The 25,048-nt window shown below is 42.1% G+C and overlaps 1 protein-coding gene across 2 annotated transcripts in view; it reads left to right on the top strand.

The window, feature by feature from the left end:
- The first annotated feature begins 3,846 nt into the window (after positions 1 to 3,846).
- The window catches only part of COLGALT2 (collagen beta(1-O)galactosyltransferase 2), a 96,990-nt gene continuing 75,788 nt past the window's right edge, over positions 3,847 to 25,048 (top strand). Inside the window, exon 1 of one of the 2 annotated variants that reach the window (XM_057507942.1) lies at positions 3,847 to 3,991. Coding sequence is in view for 1 of the 2 variants with exons in the window: in XM_036912568.2 (XP_036768463.2) it covers positions 4,178 to 4,440 (263 nt within the window). In the remaining variant the exon portion in view is untranslated. Of the gene's footprint in view, positions 4,441 to 25,048 lie in introns of both variants that reach the window. The other variant, XM_036912568.2, reaches the window with a different exon arrangement.

The following is a 25,048-nucleotide window of genomic DNA, read 5'->3' as shown; positions in this document are numbered from 1 at the left end:
CATTCTTTTGCTTCTATGGCTCCATCTATCTAAAATTCCAACCTCGCCTCCCCTTTCAGCCCACTGTCCTTTTCCTAGTACATACTGTTCAATATCAGTTCAAAGACATTTCTTCAATGAAGCATCCCCTAACCATCTCTACTCCCTTTCTTAACCTCCTTTTCCACCATAATACATATACCAACTGATGATATTAATTCATTCATACCATACATCTTAATTATCCATGCATTTCCACCACCTGTGCCTGGGCACAGTAGACACTGAGTAAGTGGTGGAATGAATGAGTGACTACAATTAAGTGACACATCTAGCCTTCCTAATGAGCACAGAATTATATTTTAAATTTGTATAAACATGTTTGGAATTGGAAAACACTTTTCTATCATAACTATTATATAGCTCTTGGATGCAGGCCAGAGCCTAGAGCAAACTTTGAAATTGGGACAGTTTAATTTTAGCTCTTCTGACCTCAGTTCCTGATCTCCCCCTCTGCCCCCCATATCCTTTTCCTTGCTAAGACCCAGAGTCCTCAAGTCAACATGTAAGAAATCCACAGAATTTGCTTTGTCCTCACAGGGTTCCATGCTCCAAATGAGGATCATAGTTCCTTTCATCAAATCTTCTTATAATGTACCTCAATTTAGACATTTAGATTAAGAAAGATATGATTTAATTAATTCACACAAATGTAGGGATGAGAGAAGATACTGCCTAATATTCTTCTTTCAATTATTTCCATGTTACAATTGGCATTCTTGTTAATTCAAATGAATGTTTACATTGTAGGAGTTTAGGCTGGATAAGAAAAAGGAGTAAAACAATCCAGGTAGTGAAAAAAAATATTTTGGTGCAGGGTAAGGGAGCCCTGAGGATTCAGTCAAGAGACTCGCCCTCTAACTCTAGCTCAGCAGGACAGTGGGGCAGGCCACCTGCTCCCCCTTTTTCTAGGGGAGGTGGATTCAAATACTCAATATGCAAATGACCGACATTGAGCAATTTTATAAATGTCTGTTGAATGAAAAAATGAGAAAGGCATTTAAAAATGTTTTTACATAGGAAGAAACTGATATCCAGAGAGGTTAAGTCTCGATGGTCACACAAAGAATAAGTGACACAGGTGGGACAAAAACTTAGCCCCAACTCCATATGTCCATAGCTTTAATGTCACAGTTTCCCCAAAGGCATTTATTAACTCCTCTTCTTGGCTGCTGAAACCATGGACACCTTGAGACTCTTTCCTTCAAGAAGCCCTCTGCCCACCTCGGTGGTCCTTCCCCATCTAGCTGCACTGGGGGTGATGGTGAAATAGATTTTGTTGTCCCAGATCTAAGTCCCCTGTGCCGGATCAGTGTGGGGAGCAGATGTGAGGGAGAGTGCTTACTTTCAACACTCATGCAAAACTACCGCAGACAGTCTGTTAGCAGTGGAGACAAGAGATGTGTATGCACAGCCCTAGTTTTCAATTCAACTAATTTTCCATGGAAGAGCATTATAAGCAATGAATAATTTAAAAAAGTAATTGGCTTTTATTTTTAAATTAGTTTTCATGAATTAACTGTCTCATAACATTGATTCCATGAGGAAAGAAAACCATCCAAGATTTGCATTACTAATTTCTAAAGAACTTATGGGACAAATCTGTTAGTTAGATGGGGATTCAACTTCCCTAAGCTGCACCTTTGCACTCCCCTTCCTCAACCCCCATCTTTAAAACGATTTTCTGCTGTTAATGAACCCTGTCACGGCTCTGATATCCTCAGTGACTAAATGATCACTCTAAGTTGACAGAAATTTTCAAATAGATGTTTTTCAGTTATATGGCTGCGAAACATCTGATTTCATCCACAGATCAGGCTGGGTTATTTTTGGAGAACTCTGTGTACCTGATTTCATTCATTAAAAGCCATACAAGGCCCAGCACCAGGGTAATTTTGGGTGCCTCTTCATTCTTTGAAAACACATGGTCTCTGTTAAGCTGTTGACTTACGTAGTAGAAGGATAATTAGACAGCAACATTATTCCCTAGCTTTTAATGCCCTCTGTTTGCAGAAAGGTGATAAAATGATAAATACTAAATTAAGTTTTGCTGAGGAATGGGGATCCTAGCCTTGATAGATGAGTGGGATATAAGCCAAGAAAGGGAAAAAAGACAGAACAACATGTATATTATCTCAAAAAAACCTTTCTAAGCATCCCTCCATCAACATGTTCTCTGCATTAGTGATCCTATCTTTCTCTGTGCCTCCACTGTAGCTGGTATGTATTTCTGTCATGACACCTCTCACAGATGTTTAACTCTCAGCCTTCCCTACATAACTGTGAGGCCCTTAAGAGCGAGGACAGTTTTTGAAGGAGGATGGGAGAGAAAGAAATGTCTGCAGCGTTTTGTATATGAAAGTATGAATATTAGAGAAGAAGTTAGTGCAGGAAAAATAGATTTGGAGGTTGCAGTCATCCCAGGAGATCACATGGAGCTAGAACAGCAGCACACCATGAAGGCTCACACACAAGTAGTATCAGAGGATAGATTAGGTAACAGAGCTCCAGGAGTGTGAGAACTGAAGTTCACTGAATCTTCCAGTATGGAGGTCATCTGTGAATTTGCCAGATCAGTCTCAGTAAAGAAATAGGAAACCACTCTGCACTGTAGTAGGAGGGATGGGAGGTGAAGAAATGGAGAAAGCAAATTTAGACTCCTCTTTCAAGGAGCCTGGCCAAGGGTGGGGAGAGGGTGAGATTGCTAGAAAGAAGCACAGCATTAAAAAACTTTTTTTTTTAAGGATAGGAGAAGACTGACCAAGTTTTTAACTTGAGGGAAAGGAGCTGATAGAGAGGAACCAGTTGAAGATTTGATAGAGTGAAGATAAATGATGGAAAAACTCATGGACTAAAAGGGAGAGGATGGGATCAAAGGCTTAGTTATGAATAAGCACCTGCAAATAAGGAATGCGTTGGTAGGGGTAGTAACTGGAGACAGGGATGTTGAGGGAGTTCAGTAGGGAGGTGATACTCTGAGAAAGTGAGGGGGTAGAAAAAGAGTGATGAAGGCTTCTAACAGTTGGAGAGAAGGACAGATGCAAGAAGTGAAAAGACTGTGGAATAGGGCTGAGGGCAAGTTGGGGTTAGTGGTCATGAATGGGCAATTGTACCAATCCATCCCATGCATAGATAGATCAACAGACTATGCAATTCCACAAAAAGGAAACTCCAGATTTCATTACTAGCTTTCCCATGTAATGTTCAAGAGTAAATTCCTTTGGCAGTACTCTAGCAATTCCATTGTACCTACTAATTGTGTTGCCCTTCACCCCTTCTCTTATTCCTTACATCTCATCTCCTCCAACATCAATTGGTTTTCCTTCTCTCTATTGTCCTTTGTTTGGGTCACTAAGGAAAGAGAAAACCATCAAGAGAATCTCTTTTACACCCATCTGTCAGGACCCTGGGATGGAGGGTAGAATGAGGCTTCAGAGTAGTGTCCCACAAGGGACTTTCCTTTCATCTCCAAGGTTTATCTGGCTCTAAAATTCTCTTGAGTCTTCCAAAGTGGTGTTATTGGGGGTCTGCCCACTGGTCAAGAATGAACTTCAGAAGAAATTGAGTGCTTAAGGAAATGCAAGCATTCTGCCTTTGTGGAAGTTAAAAAATCGTTTAGCATAATAATGAATAGTTGGGTGACTTCCCATTTTAAAAGTCTACCCATTTAGTCAATAGTTACATTATGAAAAACTGGGTACATTGCATCACAGTGAAGGACCTTACACTGCGGTTTGCAAAAGCAGAATAAATTTTGGAGTTGTACCGTTATGTACACACACACACATACGCTCACACGCCCATTGGCAGACAGGGCCACACCTCACAGCTCTGGGGAAAGCCACAGACCTCAGCTGTACAAGCTGAGCCTGGACTAGAGGAACTTTCCGCAGGACAGGACAAACAGCCCCACAGACACGACTGTCTGCGAACCGAGCCCCGGCGGCGGCAGGTACGCGGTGCGCCCCCGCGCCCGGACCCGGGCTGTGCAGCGGCGGCGGGAGGGTCTCGGGCGGCCCCAGTCGGTGCCAGCGTGCGCGCGCCAGCCGCCCGGGCGAGCCGCGACGCCTGCCCACCCCTCGCGGCGGCCCCGGACGCCCTCGGGCAGGTCCTCCCGCCGCCCGCCACGGCCTTGAACATGGCTGCGCGCCGCGCCGCCACCCTCGCCTGGCCGCTGCTGCTCCTGTCCTGGGCTCTGCTGCGCGGCGGCTGCCGGGCGCGCTTTGCCGCCGAGCCGGACTCGGAGGGCGCCGAGGCGGAGGCGCTGCTTTTCCCCGAGTCGCCCCTGCAGAGACCCACGGTGCTCGTGGCGGTGCTCGCCCGCAACGCCGCGCACTCGCTGCCCCACTTCCTCGGCTGCCTGGAGCGGCTGGACTACCCCAAGCCCAGGATGGCCATCTGGTGAGCGGGCAGGGGCGGGAGCGGGCGGGGGCCGGCCGAGGGGCGACCCGCAGCGCGCACTGCCCTGGCTGCCGGCGCGGGTCCCGGTCGGGGGCGTCCCTCCGCCGCCGGCGCCCCGAGCCCCGGAGGCTGCGGCTGCCGGGCGCGGGCACCCCTCGGGGAACGCGGGGCGCGCACGCCCTCAGGCCGCCTGCGCTGCCCCAGGGCCGGTCGGGCGGTCGGGCGGGGTGAGGAAGCGCCGGGGGAGGGCGCCCGCGGGGCTGATGGGGATACCAGCCTGCCCTGAGCGCCCGTCGGGCGGCTCGTCCCCTCCCCGACCAGGGCCTGGGGCACCCTCTCAAGAGTGCTAGCGTCCCCCTCTTTCAACTCTTGAGGGGTCCTCTTTTCCCTCCTCATCCCTCTAGCCCTGAAGTGAGGGAACAGGGTTGTCGCCTCTCATCACTCCAGACGTGACAGGGAACCAAACTGCGGCTGCGGCCGGCAAGGGGGCTCGGGAACGGCTGGGGTGGCCGAGAGGGCGCCGCCTTCCTTCCCAGTATCCGCTCCTGCTCCCGCGTCAGAGGTTAGAAAAGTGGCTCCTGGTTCTCCCGGGGGACGGAGGAAGAGGGGACCCGGACCCAGAGTTTGAGGCTTCCCAACTGAAGCCACCGCGGTGGTCCCTGCCCCCCTCGAGCGCTCCAGGCTATCCCTGAATGTGCACAATCCTGGCGCGCCTTCCTCGCCTAAGATGAAAACCGCGCGGGGCGCCCCGAGGTACTGCGTGCTGGGGACTCAGACGAGAAGGCAAACAGCTAAGTTTTGTTGCCCTTAGGATAGAAACCCAGGCCTGGTCCTTGTGTTTGCTGCAGGGAGGGCCAGGACATCAGTGGGGGTGGCTGCTCACCCTAACTTTAGAACTCGGTCCAGTCCTGCACCTTCAAAAAAATGCAGGTATCAGCAGGCCAGGTGAGCAGCCTAGGGGCCTGTGTAGGAGGAGGCAGGTGCTGCTTGCCAGGGGAGATGGGCAGCCAGGTACCCTGCTTCCCCGAGGGAGACAGAGCCCAGGTCACTCTGGAACAGTTTCTATCCTAGGTTGTTAAAGTTGTCCGCAGACCAGACACATCCTTAGAGCTGCGGTTGGGCAATAAGAGAGAAGGAAGGATAAAGCAGTGGCTGGAATTGGCAGCCTAATACCTGGTGGGAAAGGCGCTGAGGTGAGAAAGCAAACATGAGAAGATATAGTGCCCCACTGTGCTATACACTGCTTTACTATATGCCCTGCTATACGTGATGGCGGCCACGGAGAAGGGCATGCTATGTGGGAAGTGAGAATGTTGGTGCAGCCAGGTTTTTAACCAGAAGGAAGGATTTGTTTAACCACTTCAATACCAAAAGAAAATTTCACAAATGTCAGTTCCCAGTTTTAGGATATGGGCTTGGTCTTTATGCAATGTTTAGTTTTAATGAACATTGCAAAAGTTACTATGGGACGGGAGGGGTAAAACACGTACCAGGCACAGGGTTTGCTCCGTGGTGTACAGACATTACCTCTTTTATCATAGTAAACTTTCTAAAGAGAGATGATCCTTCTTATAAACAAGAAACTGAGACTTGGATCAGTTAAACAGTTCACGTAAAGTCACAGAATTAATACATAGTAAAACTGGAATTTGAACCCAAGTTTGTCCCTAAGGACCACTTCAAAAAAGTAGTGATGGGAACATATGGAAGCTAAACATATAAACCCATAAGCTACAAGTTAGGAGACTTGAGTTGTTTGTGTGGTTTGGGGCCAGTTGCTTAGGACCCTAGACATCAGTTTTCTCATAAGTAAAATGAGGGAATTGGAATAAACAATTTCAAAAATTATTTCTGGCTTTTGAATTCCATAGATTTTGTGATATTATCAGAATCAACCAGCAATGATTGTATATCCTAAGTCCCTTGGATGTTTCAGAGTCTATGGATGTTGCTGTTCTATTTATGTGGGTTATAGTCCAGTTTTGCACAGACCTTTGAGATCTATTTCCCCTTACCCTTGCTCATGGTCCTTGTAATCTTACCTTGCCCTTTATGGCTAGTGTTAGAAAACAAACAAACAAACAAACAAACAAACCCTAAGGTCTGGGTAAGGCCTTGGGCAAGACCTGAATTGGTTACTAAAGACTCTTTTTTGAGTTTTGGCTTAGAAATCTCGTATCACTTATTAGGTAATAGTAATCAAAAATGTCAGTTTTTAAATAGTCCTTTATAGCTCTCAAAGTTCTTTCATCAATTATGTTTATGTCATTTGACCCTTACTACCATTGTGTAAAGAATTTAAATTTTCCCCATTTTGTAGAAGACATTGTGTCTAAAGTAACTGACTTACTCAACAGTACATTTATTTATTAATTACATAAATACTTAATAATAACAGTTCACAGTTCTTCTAAGCAGTTTGCATCCACTTTCTTATTTAATCTTCATCACTACCCTATCAGGTAGGTACTATAATTATACCCTTTTACAGATGAGAAAACTGAGGCACAGTGTGATTGTGCAAGCACATGCTCCAAATGACCTTCTTTGTGAGAACTGGGCACTATGCCAGGTTCACACTGAAAAAAATTGAGTAAGAGGTGGCTCCTCACAGACAAGTATGGCTCTTTTTACTGGGCAATGTAAAGTGATCTGAATGGCATTTGTAGGACTGTGGGGGCCACAAAAGACCTCTAAATCAGGTTGGGGAAGTCACATGGTCAAGGAAGAGAGTTGACACTTTGAATTCAGTTTTGAAGGACAAATAGGAAGCCACTAAAACCTGGGAAGAAAGGAGGGCTCTGGAAAGAGGAAACAGCAAAAGGTGAAAAAAGAAGGCACTGGGACATTACCTCATAAGGGAGATAAAGTAGGTGGCAGGTCTACTGATTACAAATCTCAAAATTTATTGCATTGTACCACTGGAGCTGCTAACTTCTAGAATGGCACTTGGGGAGTATTCGGCCTAGAAGGTTATGGGCTATAACCCTCCAGGAGGTGGTACCCCAGTTTAGGACTGCTACAGATTTGAAGGACTTCTGCCTATTGTCTACCTCTAGTCCATTACTCCCAAACACTACTCAACATCCTGAGATGGAAAGCTGACTAGTATCCTCTCAGCAAAGCCAGCACACGCTGATGTTTAAAATGGCCACGAGCTACCCAGAACTTTACAAAACAGAACTGCGTTGAGCATAGAGTCTGGGCTGCAAGCTTCCACTGAATTCTATTTCTGTAACTCTGCAGGCTCACTCTCCTTGTTCATCCACTTACCTCTAACAATGGCAGGAGGAGCATCTGCTAAGACTTCTTCCTCAATGAGTAAATGAGAGGCTTGGCTCATTGATCACCTTCAGACTTCCTAGGGATGTGATTATTTTCTCACCAAAATTGCAGGACTAGATCTGCACCGAGTACCACCAACAAATCATCCTGGAAACTTTTGCCTTTGGAGAATGAGTGCAGTTCAACAGTCAGCAACGAGTGTATTTGCATTCACTGAATTAAAGAAAGATACTTTGTCCCAGCAAAAATGAAAACTTGCTCCTTTACCTATCTGATCTTAAAAGGAATTGTTTTCCTTCAAATAATACAACTCTCTGATAAGGAAATAAGATACTCTTCTAATTAAAACCTGCACCGAGTTAAGGGGATTTGCTGTGGTGAGCTGAAGGGAACTGTTTGGCATTGTGACATGCGGCGGTGTACTTCAGCAGAGCTGCGACAGTGGCCTTAGCAGAGAGGGAAGGCTGCCTCATTCCCCTTCTCAAACCTATGGTTAAGGGGAGCAGTGCCAAGTACTGTGATAAGGAAAAACGGAGCAGGGCAAAAGGAAAACATTTGACCCAAAAGGTACATAAAGTTTGCCTTTTGGAGAGCCTGCTGTTGCCTGTGCAAAGACAGCTGGAATTCAGAGTTGGTGCATCTGTCCCAAGGCAGGGACTGCTGTGTTATTACAGAATGATTCAGGCACTTCATTCGGTAGGATTTTGAAAAGTAATATACTGTGCTGGTTGCTGCTGTATGGCTTTCTAAGGAAAGAGATGGGTTTCTGTTGATGTAAACATAAACCATGTTGAACTTCTGCCTGTTCTAGGACGCTGATCCCGACATTTTGTACACTAATTTATCTGCGCAGCATTTGGGGATTAGCTTGGATTTCTCTCCACCTCTTGATGCTCAGCCAGTAGCATTTTGGTGAATGGTTTAACTAGATTCTCTAATATTAGTGGGTTTATAAAATGTTTCCAACTACTATTAGTGATAGTTTTCAGCCCTTGTGATGAATGATGTCACATTTTTTCATTGCAATCTTGACACTAAATGTTTACGTTACCCCTTATGGATAGAAGTTTCAGCTCCTGGTTGATAGGAGGTAGATGATTCATTGGTCCCCTTCTTTCAGTTTGTCTGTTTTCCTCACTGTTCCACCTTCTTTTCCTTATTTTTTCCCAGCCTGGTGCTTTGGTACTAGAAGTGAGTATGCAAGCTGACAGTCAGATATGCGAGGGTTCAGGTCTCCTGTCTGATTGTGGACCTCTAAGTGAGCCTCTAAACCTAGCTTCTTCATCTACAAGTGACTAATCATATAGCACTACCTTAAAGAGTTATTTTAACAAGCAACTGAGATAATTAATCGACAATATCTTTTACATAAATGCTGCTAAATAGACAATAGATGCTATTTCCATATCCATCTTTTCCTTTTTGTCCCATCTCCTTTACCTTTCTATACTTAAATGAAGATTTAAGAAGTATGTCCACAATGAAGTCTGTTTATCTCCTTTCTTCCAACAAAAAATTACCAGTACAATGAAAACTAACATTTTGGAGGTACTGTCCTAAACACTGGTGTGATAACTGATTTACCCCCAATAACAGCCCTAGGCTACAGGTGCCATTTCTCTTTTAACTTTACACAGGAAGAAACTGAAGCACAGAGAATTTAACAAGCTCACCTGAGGTCACAAGGCCTGTTTGTGGTGCAGCCAGGATGTGACCCAGGCAGCTTATGTCCCACACTGAATCAGACAGTCTGTTTAAGATCAAGAAAGGACTGATTAGTTCTAGTTTTTGCTTTTGTCGGTTGACCCAACTTAGGAAGGTAAGAGTGCCAGTGTTTCTTTCAAACAAGAATAGCCCCTTCTGCCTGAATGACAGGAGACTCAGGGGTTCCCTTCGGCTGTCTTGGCAATTTCATCACTTAGCTTAGGCGCTTTCTGGTTCCTGAACTCTATGATAGATTTTATAGGAACAGAATGAGACTACATATGTGGGTTATGCATAAATATGCAGATTATTTGCTATGATCACAGCCACATAGCAACAGAAAGATATTTAGCAAGTATTGTTAGTGGCAAATGAATAAGGCACTGCTACTCATAGGCATGGTGGCATTTTGGGTTCCTACTGGTAAAACAGAGCATGTTTTTAATGACTTAAAAAGCATTTAGCCTTTTTAATTAGTGATCTTAGATTTGGTTGACCCTTAAACTCAATTTTCTTCCAAATGGTGGGAGAGAACTATCAACTCTCTCCTCACTGTCCAATTTCAAAATACAATCAGACCTCAGAATTATGTATTTCCTTTGCGAAAAAACTGAAGTGATTAGTTAATGTCACCAATCCTATTGTTCTAATTGTGACAAATTGCCTGCAGAATTCCAAAGGATGCCTAAATTGTCCCGGTTCTATTTTATTGACTTCCATGCACAGGGAAACGTGAGCATAGGGCATTTAAAGGGTTTCCTTCCAGTCTGTTACACAGTGAATGAGTGTTGGGATGATGTAACAGACTTCTAGATTTGAAAGCCTGGGTGGCTGTTTTAGCGTTGATTATTTTATAACAAATATTGCTCATGCTTTAAATGGTTTAAAGGCACATGCCAGTTATTCTAAGCAGGGCTCGGTTTTATAGATTTGTCTTCCGCTTCTTTCATCAGGTGATGCTACCACCGAGTTTCTTTGTGACGCCAGGCACATATGCATGCTTCTTCTGGCCCTCTCCCGTGACTGTCTCTAGCAGTCCCGGGAATGGACAATGAAAGCTTTGTAACCAAAAAGGCTGCTGGTTGGGCCTGGGTCCTTTTTCCAGCACTTACATGTACACATGGGTCATATCACTGTGTGGCACTGTCTTCAAGTCTACGGCACAGTATAGTAGGACCATTATAAGACTTACATGGGGACTAGAGTAGGACTATTATAAGGCTTGTTTCTGCACATTTCTTCAAATACGTAACACTATGCAGTAGAGCTCAAGTCTGTGGGAAAATGATTAGCTGATGGTTTAGTTGTTAATCCTACTCCCCTATTACCATATTATGAAGAGGTTTCACTATATGTGTTTCAATCATAGCTATTATTCATCAGAAATCGCAAAATGTGTGTATTGTCTATGTCTTGACATATTTGTTCTCACAGGAGTGACTTGTTCATTTCATGGCACTTAGGTTGTAAGCATATCAAAAATTGCTGAAAAATTAAAAAATTTTAAATCCTGCAGAGGTCTTGTAGATTTATTTAATAGTGACTTAATTATTTTAAGAATTTGCTCTTCTGACTTTTTTAACTGAAACAGTAATATCCTCCCACAATAAAAACGTAAGCATCATGAGTAGGAATAAGATAAAAAGTAAATCTCCCTTCTATTCCACACCACCTGCTAGAGGCAAACAGTGTTAACAGTTTCTTATGTATTCTTTTAGAAATTTTCTGGGAATATACATACATCCTTTTAGTATTAATCCAAATATGAGTGTTTTATATACCTCACTTTGTGCAATGTCATGTTTCCAAGTCAATCTCTCTATCCCAGGTTTTTAACTCTACCAGCCCACCTGTACCCGAGCACTGGTGGCACAGTAAAACCCAGTTTCACAGAATACCTGTTCAAGTGGTTACTCTGAACCCCTCCCTGATTACAGCCATCTTGCTGTCTTGTCCTTGTGTCTCTGGTCCCTAGAGAATCTAGCCCTAAGTCCATTTAAAATAATTTTTTTATGAAGTGTAATATACATCCCCAAAGTACATATATCCGAATGTATAACTGGGTGACTTTTGACAAACTGAACACACCTTTGTAACCAGCACCTGTCTGGCAAGGTCTGCATTTGCATACAGCCACGGATGTTGGGACTGAGTATGGCTGTGCCCTGGACTTTGTCCAGGCAGTCACATCCCATCAGACCCACCTGTGTGCTCCTGGCTGACTCTTCGATGTGGCTTGCTGGCCCTGTAGGCTTTCAGGTAGTGACACTTACTCCTTCCTCAGGCTTCCCAGGAGCCCCAGGACTCAAGCAGTAACTGCTTTCTAGAACTAGCAGGCTTGGCAAACTGCCAGCGAGTGACCTAGTAATAAAAGGATCAGATTGTATTACTTCCCCCTCAGCTCTCCATTCCTCTGGTAGGAAAGCTCTGTTAACATCCATAAAAGTGAAAAAGAATCTCGTTATAGGTAATAACTGAAAAGTCATGCAGAATATAAATAGAAGGGCTGTAATTAATTCACTGCCATTCAGATCCATGAAAATGCAGTGCTTGGGGTTGGTGGTATTAGCCAAGACTCTGCATGAATTAGACCTTTAGATTTGCCTGGAGGGCATTTCTTTTCCTCTAAGAGCACTTTACAGAAATCATTTCAGGCTTAGACTTCCAGTAATAGCTTCATGACATCCTGCCATGGCTAAACGTAACTTTGTAACACATTACATTTAATTGAGGCAACAATTGTTATTCTTTTAGTTGTTTATCAACTTCTGCAAGCTGAGCCCTGTCCTTGACTTGCCGGTTTAGCTGATGAGATTTTGTTCCTCTGCAAACATTGTGCAAAATAACTCCCCACCCCAGCATTGTCTGATTAATATTTCCAGACCTCTTTGAACATGTGCATTTCAGAAACATAAAAAATAATGTTAAGTAATGACCCTGGGCTGTATGTCCCTAAGAATGTGGCAGAAGCCTGAGTTTGGGGCCAGACCACTGCTGATGCAGCATTCTCCTGAGTACCTAGTTGAAAGGATAAATTGGCTGTACTGGAAAAATTCTTTACCTTCTAGGCTGAATCACTTCATAGACATGTCAGGTTGCAAAGAGGAGGTTCTTGAAATAAAGCTTTCCCCATTTTGGCTGTTGCTGGGGTTTGAATATTTATATCACCTCCCAAATTCAAATGTTGAAATCCTAACTCTCAAAGGTGATGGTAATCGGTGGTGGGGCCTTTGAGAGGCCCTTAAGTCATGAGGGTGGTGCTCTCATGAATGGATTAGTGCCATGCAGAAACAGGCTCCAGAGAGCTCACCTTTACCTCCGTGTGAAGATACAGCAAGAAGTCTACAATCTGAAAGAGCTCCCTCCCGAGACCCTGAGCATGCTGGCACTCTGATCTTATAGTTCTAGCATCCAGAGCTGTGAGAAGTGAATTTCTGTTGTTTATAAGCTACCCAGTCTGTAGTTCTTTGTTATGGCAGCCTGAACAGACTAAGACAGCTGTCCAGCTGAAGAAAACCATGGAGGTTGCTACAAGTGCCTATATTTTAGTCAATAGGAAAGTAAGACTCTTTCTCGCTAGCCCCTTTTCTTTTGGAGAATAATCCTATATATTTTGGAGGTGGGGAGGGCAATGGGTTATCCAAGCTTCCTATTCTCACAAGATGAGAGATTATTCTAGAAAACGGAGTCTAAGGTTGTATGTTGATTTACATTCTTGCTAAAAGTCAGCAGAGAGAAACTGCTGCATTTCAAGGTCTTGGGAAAGGCAGAATTTGCTGGAGACTAACAGGGGAACTTAAATTCCTGGACAACCTTTGAGAAATGTGGTTGTGGACACGGGACTGTGGCATTCCCAACGTGGAGTCACTTGCTGGACTGCTGGACTGCTTTTTAGTTCCTTGGTTTCCAGCCAGCCCCCTAATCTGTCCCAGCTCCATACAGCACAGTGATTATGGTTTAGACCTGCCAAGATAGAGGAAAGTTGCTGCCAAGTAGAATCAGAATTTTTCATGTCATCACCACACCACTGAGCAATAACCTGATATGCAGCTCCCTCGTTACTGCATTCCCTCTGCTAGAAGCAGGGTGGGATGGAAGGGCATTCAGACAGTCAGACCGTGTCTTGTTTTCAAATGGATTTTGTGGAGTTGGTGCATAAGGCTTGAAACAGCCAGCATACTAAAATGTTTTTAAAAATAAAAATCTCCTTTCTGCCCTTCCTTAATCCTAGACTTTAAGATTTTACTGGGCACATTAATGTCTATCCTCGAAAATTCTCTTCGGTGAGATAAGCTGTGAATTTCTAAAGCAATGAACTAAAAAAAAGTTATGTGCCTCCTTTTACTTATTCATCACAGATTGTCTCTGTGGATAAATCCAGGTAAGCATGGTGAAATTAGTAGTTGAGGTGGTCTAAAAGTGACTCATCTGCATTGATCAGGTTCACTGGCCATGAGTGGACATGGCCACCACTGTGCTGCCAGCCTTCTGACATAGGGCTGGTTGGGCTCCAACTAGTGGTTCCTAAATACTGTTCAGGGGCCAGCTTCACAATGCCTAAGACATTTATTGGTTACATAGATTTCTGAGCCCCATAATCAGCTGCATTCAATCAGATGGTCAGTGGGAGAGGCCCAGAAATCTATATCTTAAACATGAACACAAGGGTTTGGATGCATCACTCGGTATGGGAACTGCAAGGGAAGAGCCCTCAGAAGACCCTGTGAGGAACGGGGGGCCTCATGGAAGCACTGAAGGCGGTGTGTGCATCTGAAGTACAGGCAGGGGGTTTTCAGAGCTTGGAAATTTGGAAATCTTCTTAACTCCACGTTTCAGATGCTTAAGCAATCAAGAGGGCCAAGGGATTTTCTTTTTAAAAGGAGTAAGGTACAGGATTACAAAGGAGAGGCTCTTCCAGGCATGCATCATTTGTGTTTTTTTATTGAATCAAGCACATGTGTTCTCCCTCTTTTCAACAGTGGCTAATAATAAAAACAATATTTTGTAAGGCAGTGCCCCAAACTGACCACTGCATGAAGTGCCTTGCACTGGGCCTCCATTTAAGATGACACTCCCTCAAGCGCATTCCTTTTCTCAGTGAATCTCATATCATGAGCTCATTGAGCATTTAGTTTTATAGAAGAAAAGATATATATTGATGAACATCTCTTAATAGAGTGGAGGGAAATTTCCTTCGTATAAATAGTAGTCACTTGAACAATGTCAGTCCTCCTACTCCCTAATCTTGGTTTCTTTGTGACTTGGCATTAGTACCCCTTCACGGGAGTGACATATCTGGAGAATTTTTATGAATCATAATCTGCATGTTTGATGTTTCCTGGACCCTCAGCCCCAACTTTAGTTTTTTGGAGAGGCCTAAAAAAAATCTGTTTTCTTGGAAGCTCTTTGTATTTCATCCTGTTGTATATGGTGCCCAAAGGGGTTTGCTAAGAGTGTAGCCTCCCATGGAAGGCTTTGCTACATGATCATGATTGCCAGGGATGTGGCAACAAGAGAGCTGGCCTTCCAGAGGTGCAGATTGGAGCTGCTCATGAAGGGGCTGTGCACACCAGGTGCGGGAGCAGAGGCAGCCCCGGCTTCATTCCTGCGGCACACAGATGCTGTCCCTTGGCTAAGGGACCTGCATCTATCAAGCCTTCCAGGCACATCTAGCCAAGCTCCAGCCGCACAGGATTCCTTTCCACAGTATGTGTTTTGGTGTGTTGCCCAGCCTTGCTTTTAGATTGTTCTGTTTCATACTGGTACTGCACCTTTAACCATCTCAGGGTATAGAATTTCTGGTGTTAATTTTAATGGCTTTGGATTTTAGCTTCTTTTGTTTCTAGGTTTGCATAAACAGTGCCGCCTTTGTCCTGTGGTCTTGTCACAGCTTCAAAGCCTTGACTGGGCATCAAAGAAACCCTGGATCCTTATTTCTTAGGCATCAGATTGCAGCAACTCCAGCAGGTGACGGACGGTTACAGCGCCACTTCTGAGTCAGTTTTCTGTCTTCCAAAGAAAATTAGATTCTGCCAAGTCCTCTTTGATAATGGTGCTGAATCTTAATAGCTTTTCCTAAAGAGTGTGCAAATACTGTGAACTCAAGGGACACTGCTGGCATATGTCTTAAGAGGGAAGGACAGTAACTCACTAATATTTACTGAATTCCCCCTATCCCATGAGAGGCAGATTATTAAGGGTCTCTCTGGAAAGCAAGGCAGGTCCAGGCCCATAGGCCAGTCTTTGCTGATATTGGCATGGTGAGAGCCAAACCCTTGTTTTCCCATGTGTCTTAACAAAATAAATGCAGTAATTGAGCTCTCAGTTAGCCAAGCATGGATTGTCTGTATTTTGGATAAACAGAGGCCAGTTTTTGATAACAGGTCACTTTGGTCCAATCATTCAGTACACCCTTGAGCTATGTCTCTTTGCTGCCCAACAGTTGTGTATTTAAACAACAGAGAGTAGTTTTTATCTCAGCTCAGAAAAAAAAGCTGTCGGGTATTCAGCAGCATTCCATACAGTACGTTCCAGGACCAGCTTTATCTGGCTTCTTAGCTGTTTGCTCTTGTGCATTGTCTGTGCCATGCACCACTGCGTTTTCAGATTTTCTTGAATTCTTTGATTGCTTTTGTTTCTTCATCCATACAATGATTGCTGGATAGACTGATCTTTAAAGATTTTTTTTAGCCACAGCATGCTATGTATTTGCAGTTCCACCATCAATCATGAGAAATGACACAACTTACTCTCTTGCCACATTGTTTAAGATGGCGTTTGGGCCTTCATTTCTTTATTTGTATTTAGGTTTGACTTCTTCAGTAGTTTTGACTTCTCCTTGGTGACTAGACTGACAGTTCCTATCTATATATAATTAAAACATTAAAAAAAATTTTGCCCTTTGTGATGGTTAATTTTATATGTCAAATTGGTTGGGCCCTGGTGCCCAGACATATGGTCGGATATTATTCTGGATGTTCCTAAGACAGTGTTTTTCGATGAGATTTACATTTAAATCAGTGGATTGGGTAAAACTTGCTTCCCCATTGCCTTCCATAATGTGGGTGGGCCTCATCTAATCACTTGAAAGGCCTGAATAGGACAAAAGACCGATGACCTTGAGCAAGAAGGAATTGTACCATCAAATTGCCTTTGGACTTGAACTGCAACATCAGCTTTTCCCTGAGCCTCTGGCCTGCCAGCCCACCCCACAAACTTTGAACTTGCCAACCTCCATAACTGTGTGAGCCAATTCCTTTAAATCTCTCTCTTGCTCTCTCATGTGTGTGTGCGTGTGTATGTGTATCTCAGGTGTCTCATATATATGGGAGATACTTTAAAGAATGTATATATACATGCATATATATATATATATATATACACACACACACATATATATAGGTAAATAATACATAATATATAATATAGAGAGATATATAATATATATTCTGTGTATGTATATACATATCCCATTAGTTCTGTTTCTCTGGAGAACCCTAATATAAACTCTAATCTGACAGAAAATATCATCTCTTTATGAACAACAGCCAAAAGAAGTCTGGGATGAGAAGAAAAAGAACCCAGAGAGTTATGTTGGAAGTGAGAGTTCCAGATCTGGAAGCTGGGCAAATCATTGCCGTTGGCACTTGGCATGGAAAATCTGCAGTATGAGTATACCCATGGCAGGGGTTTTGTTAGATTTGACTTTTCTCATTCATGTAAAATAAGGAAGTACAAGACTTCCTTAGAGAGTCCCCCTTTTTTTGAAAAGGCAAAATTAAGAGTTTACTCTGCCACTGTGATGGGAAAGAATATATATATTTGTTCTTTGCAAAAGCTGCAGCCAGCGTGCTGGCCTACATATTTTGATTGGTCCACCATGTGAGGGGCAGCAGCTTGCCTGCCCACCTTGGCAGTTAGGAGAGCCTGCCAGCTGGAAGTTAGGTTTCACCAGGCTGATGGGTTATTGCACTGAAGTGATAACTCCTTCCCAGGGAGCAGCGTTCCTTCACCGTGGTGTCATCATGTGGCAGAAATGCCAAAGATTGGTCTGTGCTTCAGAGACCAGGGGCTTGAGTGCCTGGGGAAGATCCTTGTAACATGCAGCTGGGCAGGGCCATGCCCTTCCTTACTGATGCCTTAGTGTAGGAGCGGAAGAAAAACCAGGTGGTGGGGGTGGGTGAGGGGGGGGAAATAGGAAGGGTGGGGGCATGGGGGGCAGTGGGGTGGATGGGGCAGTGGAGATGGGGAGACAGGATGACTTATCTCTTCATTTTGAATTTATATGCTACAGGGAGAAAATCAAGAAGGAATCAATTTTCTTTTTCAGAGAGTTCCTGTCAGTGGCTTACATTCCTGCAGTACAGTCTCTAAAACTCCTTTTCTGAGCTATAACCAATAAGTCAAAAAACAAACCTTCAGCGGGGTCCGAACCGCCTTGAGAAAGCGCTGCTCTTTGGCTGCCTCTCTCTGCTCCGGCTTCTCTGTGGATTCTGTAGGCTGTGAGCTGGCTGCCGGCCACCCCACTCTAGCACCAGCTGTTCTGAGTTCCTGAAGTAGACTCTTCCACGTGCTTTAGTACCCCTGAGGCTCAGGTGTGGTAGCATCAAATGCCCTAAAGAGTTTTCTTCTGATATGACAGGAAGTGTGACTTAAATGACAGAGGGTCAAACAATTCCTGTCCTGAAGTAGAGCGGCTTTTGAAGTTCTTCCTTTCTTTTTATGTAACGAGATTTATGAAATTTGGTGTTGCTTCTCCTAATTGGTATACAGCAGCTGTTAAGTTTTAGGTTATAAACTGCACAGACATTCTGAAGTTTTGAGGTAGAAAGCAAATAGTTTCCTGAAAAGGAACACTTCATCTTTTTGATGTCAAAAGAAAGGAGAACAAATAAACCACAGTCTGTGTCGCACCTCCCAAATCATTTCTCTGTAGTAGATACTTGGAGTCTCACCCTAATTAAATCTCACTGCTTTTCTCACTATACTTCCTAACATCGTGGATGTGGTTCCATATTTCTTTTCCAATTCTTTCCTTTTAATTTTTTCAAAGAGACATTTTTCTAGGTAGGTTTATTTTAATTTATTGTTTACTTATCGATAGAATCGGCAGTACTAGAAACTCAGTGCCTTATCTGAAATAATTAGCAGACTCTCATTTTCTCATCACCTTGTAACACATGAGTATGACTTAAAAAAAACATCCAGACAGGTAATTCTTGTTTTCAGCAATTTACAAAACATATTTGTCCTCCTTGGCCTTTGATCCTGAGAAGACCCAGGTTACACATGGCTACAGTCTGTAGTTAATTTCACTCTGGGTGGTAAATAATACACAATCATTTCCAGACTTCTGAAACATCAACTTTTAACAAGGGAGGTCATTTTCTGGGTAGAAGAATTGCATATGTCATTGTCTCAAAAGAGACAGGGGCTGCAGATCCTGCCCAGGGTCCTGCTTCCAAATATTTCTCCTAACTCCTTCTGCTTAGATGGAATTTGGCCTTAATCTCACTTATACATTTCAAAGAGCCCGAGTGCTTCACATCCCCAACTAAGCAGATGGCAAAACAAAAACCAGTCACCCATTGTTAAGGAAAAGTGAAAGGGACAACAGTAGTCATTTTACGTTTTTTTCTTCTAACTTAATTCTGTCACTAAGGAGAAATTCATATGTCAGTCTCCATAGGAAAGTAGAAAAATTTGATGATTTCTTAAAAAGTGTTTAAAGTGTTGAAATAATGTGTAAAAATATAAGGTTGCCTGGATAGCTTCTTGCCTTCCCTTAATTGCCTGCTCTTTAAATTGTAAACTGTGCACAGCAGTGTGGTAACCAACCTCCCTGCTGGCCCTCCTCTACTCCCTCCCACTCCATGTGCTGAATCATGTGGCCAATGAAATAGTTGGAACTGAGAGTGTGTGACTCAGCAAGGTCAGATCATAAAAGGCATTGCATTTTCTGCTGTGGCCTCGTGGATTGCTTGCCCTGGAGGACGTCCCCCATGTCATGAGGACATGGAAACAGTCCCAACGAGATGGCCATGTGGAGGGTAACTAAGGTCCCCAACCAACAGCCAGCACCAACTCGCTGCTATTGAGTGATCCACTGGGAATAGGTCTTGCAGCCCTGTTCAGCTTTCAGAAACATCGAAATACAAGCTCATGAGAGTCTCCAAGTAAGAATGACATAAACATCTGCCCCACACAATCTAAGAACATAATAAATGTTGCTGTTGGGAGTGCTGGGTATACAGATATAGACTCTGCTCCCATGTTACTTATGTTGTACTGGGAGAAAGTAGTGATACATAAATAAATAAGATGATTTAACAAGATACATGAGAAGGAGAAAGTAAAATGGGATAATAGAGTATGTTTGAAATACTTTGAAGGGAGAATACTTTGTATATAAGGTGGTCAGAGAAGAGCTTTTTGAGGTGATATTTGATCTAAGGCCTGAATGAATACCTTGAATATTGCTAAAGGTCAATGAATTCAAATGCCAGCAAATTCCCCATGTTAGCATCCTATGTGTCCTGATTTTGCAGTGAAATGCTCTCAAAAGACTTTTTTCTCCATTGTCGTTAATGGCAGAAAGGTTTCAGAGGGCAGTATGTATAAAAAATTAAAGTGCTCAATTTGAAAATAACAAAATAAAGCTAAACAGAACATAAAAATCCCAACAGTAAATGCAGACATTCTACACAGTCATCCAGAGTCTAAGAAACAAGCAAGTGTTGGCCATCATCCAATCTGCATATATCTCCTACTTAAAGCACCGCTTAGGAGTACTGAAAAGACCTGCTAAACTTACAGCCTGTATCCCTGAGTTTTAGGTGAATGATTTGCTATACTTTCATTTGTTTTCTTCAGGCATAAAGCAACATTTTGCAAAAGGAACAACAGTGTTTTAGATCCTGCTCTGCATCTTCCTACAGAAATTATTTGAACCCAGTCCACTTTTGATATCCCTGGTCCCTTGGTTGACGTTTCAGCACATCTCATCTTGATTAAAAAGAACATTTCTCAGAATTGGCTGTGGGATAAACAGGGCACTTTGTTTTGGGTTTGCTTCAGTTTGTGCTTAATGTCTGAGTTTCAGCTGTGGAGTATTTTACCCCTTAAAAACTCTTCTCTCAGTTTCAGTTATGTGAGGCTTTCATTATCCCCAAAACAAGAATGAGACCCACAAACATAAAAAATGTGAACTGAAAACAATCTGCTTTGGTTGACTATTTGTTTTCTTTTTCATCTCCTCCTTTGCCAATTAATGTAACCAAGAATTTCGTCAGGCCCAAGTACGGGCAAAGGGTACTCATTACTGATTTAGAAAGAAAAATCCTGTAAATCAATACTCAAATTGTGTTTCCTGCTTAAACCCAGTAGTTGTGTCCTGGGGAAAAGCATCAATGAGTAATTATTTCAGACCAGTGAGCTCATAGCTGTCTGCTTGGCAAAGCTCAGCTCTGGTTGCTTCATGAAAAAATAAGATAACTGCGAGGATTTTTCTGTCTCATACCTCATAAGCCCTCACAAGTGCTGCTTGTCACCCCTTAAGATTTAGATTCTTTAGGTCAGTAACAGTTCCTCTGCCTTCCATATAGCACAACCAAGAAGTGAGTTAATACTGAGAAGCCAGAAGTCAGAATAGAAAGCAATGATTCATTTGTTTCAAAAGGGAGAAACAGATTTATAGGGACTGTGAGAAAAGACATTTGCTGTTCAAATTTAACTGTTGCAATTCAAGATGTTTCAAAATCTCATGTCTAATAAAGTAATAGTTATAATCTGGTTTGCTTTTAGCAGATACCTGGTTCCACAATGATCTCTATTTTTTAAAAGCTTTTCCTATTCCCCTACATTTGTCATTCTTGCTGCTTGCTACCAGCAGAAAACAATTCTTCCTTCTCAATTTATTCTGATCCTTGGTTTCTAGAGCATCTCCCAGCATATTAATTTCTGACTTTGAAAAATCATATAGTCTTTCTTGCAAGGACCTCTGTGTCAAATTTGGTTCTAAAATATCTTATGCCTTTTCACTTAGATATGTGAGTAATTTTATTAAATATCTAGATTTTTAAGGTGAAGTAAGGAATGTGCATCATCTGAAAGAGGTTTACACTGTTTCTTGATTTTATGAGCAATGAGAAGTTTCCTATAAATGAAATCATTGTTAAGATTTGTTTTCCATTTTGTTTACTTTGACTCAAGATGTTTGTTTCTGAGAATGGAGTTCTTTATACACTTTCTAGGAGAGGAAATATACTGTTTAGAATAATTAATACTAAAAAGAAATATCCTTCTTCCCCCTTTAAGACTGTAGTGTAGCAAAGTACCCACACCTCAATTCAAACACGGTGAGATGGAAAGAAGGGTGTTCAATTTGTATGAGTTAAATCTCTCAAAATGCAATTTTAAAAAGTAGTCTCATTGTTTTCGAATACATCTGGTAATTTACTGTAATGCTATTGCTATCCTTAGAGAATCATTTTTCACTGGTATATGACAATTGTGTCTGTCTTTAGTGTTGGCATGTAAATTATTTTTTAAAACAGCTTATTATATAGTGCTCTGCAATATAATACGCTTCATTTAATCACAAGAGCTAATATTTATTGAACACTTACTGTGTTCATGACAACACATATGAGCTTTATGACAGCAGTTTCCATGAATTAACTTATTCAGAGCTCATAGCGGCCCCACAAAGTGCACATTGTTGTTAGTAGCTTCATCTGACAAAGGGGAACCTGAAGTTGAGAGAAATTCAGATTTTTCCAAGCCACATGCTTCGTGGAAGAGCTCTGACCAGAGGCAGGCTGACTGTGGAACTAATGAAGCTTGAGCTTCATTCACCTGCTAGGGTGCCTGCAAAGGCACATCTATTTTGGTAAAAAAAATATATTATCGGCAGTTGGCGAAGATCACTTAACCAACTTCCCCTTCCCACCCTGATTATCTTGAGTGTTATTAGAAAGAAAGGAGTCTATCTGGAATCTGGTTAAGGGAAAGCTGACTTGGGGATGCATTTTGTTTGGGGCTAATGGAATAATGGGGTTCATGCGCACTTCCATGTATAGTTTATTACTCTTCTGATCCGCTTGACACTCAGGGGAGGGATCACACACTCTGTCATGTGCTGGCATCCGAAGTAAGTGAGGTGTAGAGGAGAACCGATGACTGCAGCCCCTCTCTGGAAACTACTTCCAACATCAGACATGAACAGTTTTAAGTGAATGACTTCATTCTTACTGATTTCTGGCCCAAACAAAACTTCTATCAGAAACATACTTGATAATGCAGCGAATATACTTAAATATAATTATAAACCTATTGGACACTTTCCTTTTTCCTATGAGTATCACATGAAATGGAATACATCAGAATTGCTGTGCCTGATGAGCACGGACCTGTGGCAGTGTGTCTGTGTACAATGCATGCTTTCTGCACTGCAGCAACTCAGGTCGCATTCTAGCAGACTGAGTGCATCTTGGCCCAACAACATCTGCAAGTTCTATTTGAAATGATGTGCAAAACTGTCCTGACACCGTGAAATGGCTCTTAAGTTTTCTGAACTATTTAAAATAAAAAGCAAATTTCAATTGACCTTGGTTGAGGAAAAATAAAAGTATATTGCTTTCCCTCTATACACAGAGATATAAAATAATTCTCAAATGAAACCGAAAGTATGTAAGTAAAAGTCTAAGAAAGTCAGTTTGCAAAAGTATGTCAGGTGATTAATTAATAAAATATCTTTCTGGATTTTGGATGTTGGTGGCATTTCTCACCCTTTGAAAATTTGTTATATTTCATTCAGTATAATTAATTATAAAACAAATTTATTAGTATAATTATTTATATGACAAACCTTCACTTTCATGCTTAATTTTACATTTAGAATCTTGTATTCCATTTTTAAGTTGAGTTTCCCCAAGTTATAGAAGCTTCAAGCCCCATACAACCTTGATTCAACCCTTCCCAAGTGCTTAGATTTCAAAGCCAGCTCCTGGCTCTTCTGTACCACCGGTAATGATGCCATCAAGTGGTATCAATAGTCTATTTAAAACTTTGTTTTTACTTTTGATTGTCTCACAAGCCAGCTGTTCTTGCAATTAAAGTTTCATGTTAGTCCATTCTGAATTAATGGAGTTTATCCTTATTTAACACTGAAATCTCACCATTGAAAAAAAACCTAGCATCCCCAAATTTGTAGTTACAAACAGTATTTTAACACCCACACTCATTTCCCACAATAAAACACTTTGAATATTCTGTACCGCTGCTTTGCTGCACTAAAGGGCGGTTCTCTGCACAACACGCCCCTTCCCAGGCTTGCCAGGGAGCTTCTGCTCATCTGTTTCAGCTGCTTAAAATCTGGCCAGGAGCTCTGGTGGTGCCTTTGGAGCAAAGGCTGGCCCAAGTCCAAAGGGACCTTGAGGTTCTTTTCTCCAGGAATAGGTCAAAAGCAGGGTGTTTGGTGACTCTAGGCTCAGATTTTTAGTTGCTTTGGCATTTTCCTTTCTGTCCTTACAGTAACCACTCTTATGGACCAAGGAACTTGAGCAAGAATGAATGAATATAAATTAGGTCCATAAAGTAGGGAGAGAAGTCATATTTTAAAATATAATAATCACAAATGTTAAATGTAAACCCAAATCTTTTGTGTTTTCTAAGTCTCTCTGTCTCAGTTGACTCCTTGGACTGTAACTACCAGTGTTCTGGAGGTTCAGTGATTTGGAAAAAGTGGTATTGTCTTCTGTCAACAATAAGAATACAATCCCCAAGATGATCTACTCATAACTCTGCATTTAAACTCTGGAATAAGCACCAAGACTGATGTTTAGAGGAAGGAAGGAGGTTCACATAGAGGACAGAGTGTTAGACAAGTAGATGTAAATTGAAAAGTTGCCATTTACAATCCAATGTTATGTGGCTCCTGGAGTAACTGACAAAATACATAATACATATGGCTGAGAAAGAGACCAAAATAAGAGTCATACATCGGTTAATTTACTTACACCTGTAAGTATATACTTACAGGCATTTGGAAATACCTATTTCCAAAAAGGATTTGAGGGAATTATATTGATTATAAAATATGTCAATCTCTTAATAAAATGCAATTTCAGGAATGCTGAAACAGAGAAAAATTTTGTTGCTCTTAATTTACATTTAACAGATTATGTCTAAGGCTGACAAATCCCTCTCTGATCTTGACTTCATTCAGATTTCATTTCTCAAGATCTGCAGATTAAAGTAGTGTGACTCTTATCACCAAGGTTTGAAAGTTCACTTGTCTATTACTCTCATTAGATTTTTTTTCAGTTTAAGAATAGAGTTCTCTTTAATTATACTACAACCTTACAAGTTTATACAAAAGACTTTCATGTGAATTGCCTTTTACTTTTTATTTTGAAGTAGTTTAAAACATTAGATAAAATTTGCAGTAATACAAAGAACTCTCACATACCAACATTTTGTTATATTGGCTTTATCATTCTTTATGTATGTGTATATACATATTATGATTGTCTATACCATTTGAGACTGCACACTTCATTTTCCTCAAGGTACTTCAGTGTATTTTTCCTTGGAATGAAAACATTTCCTACATACCTGC

Source organism: Manis pentadactyla, chromosome 9 (genome assembly GCF_030020395.1).
Source record: "Manis pentadactyla isolate mManPen7 chromosome 9, mManPen7.hap1, whole genome shotgun sequence".
Taxonomy (NCBI): domain Eukaryota; kingdom Metazoa; phylum Chordata; class Mammalia; order Pholidota; family Manidae; genus Manis; species Manis pentadactyla.
This window is presented reverse-complemented; position numbering and strand designations above follow the sequence as displayed.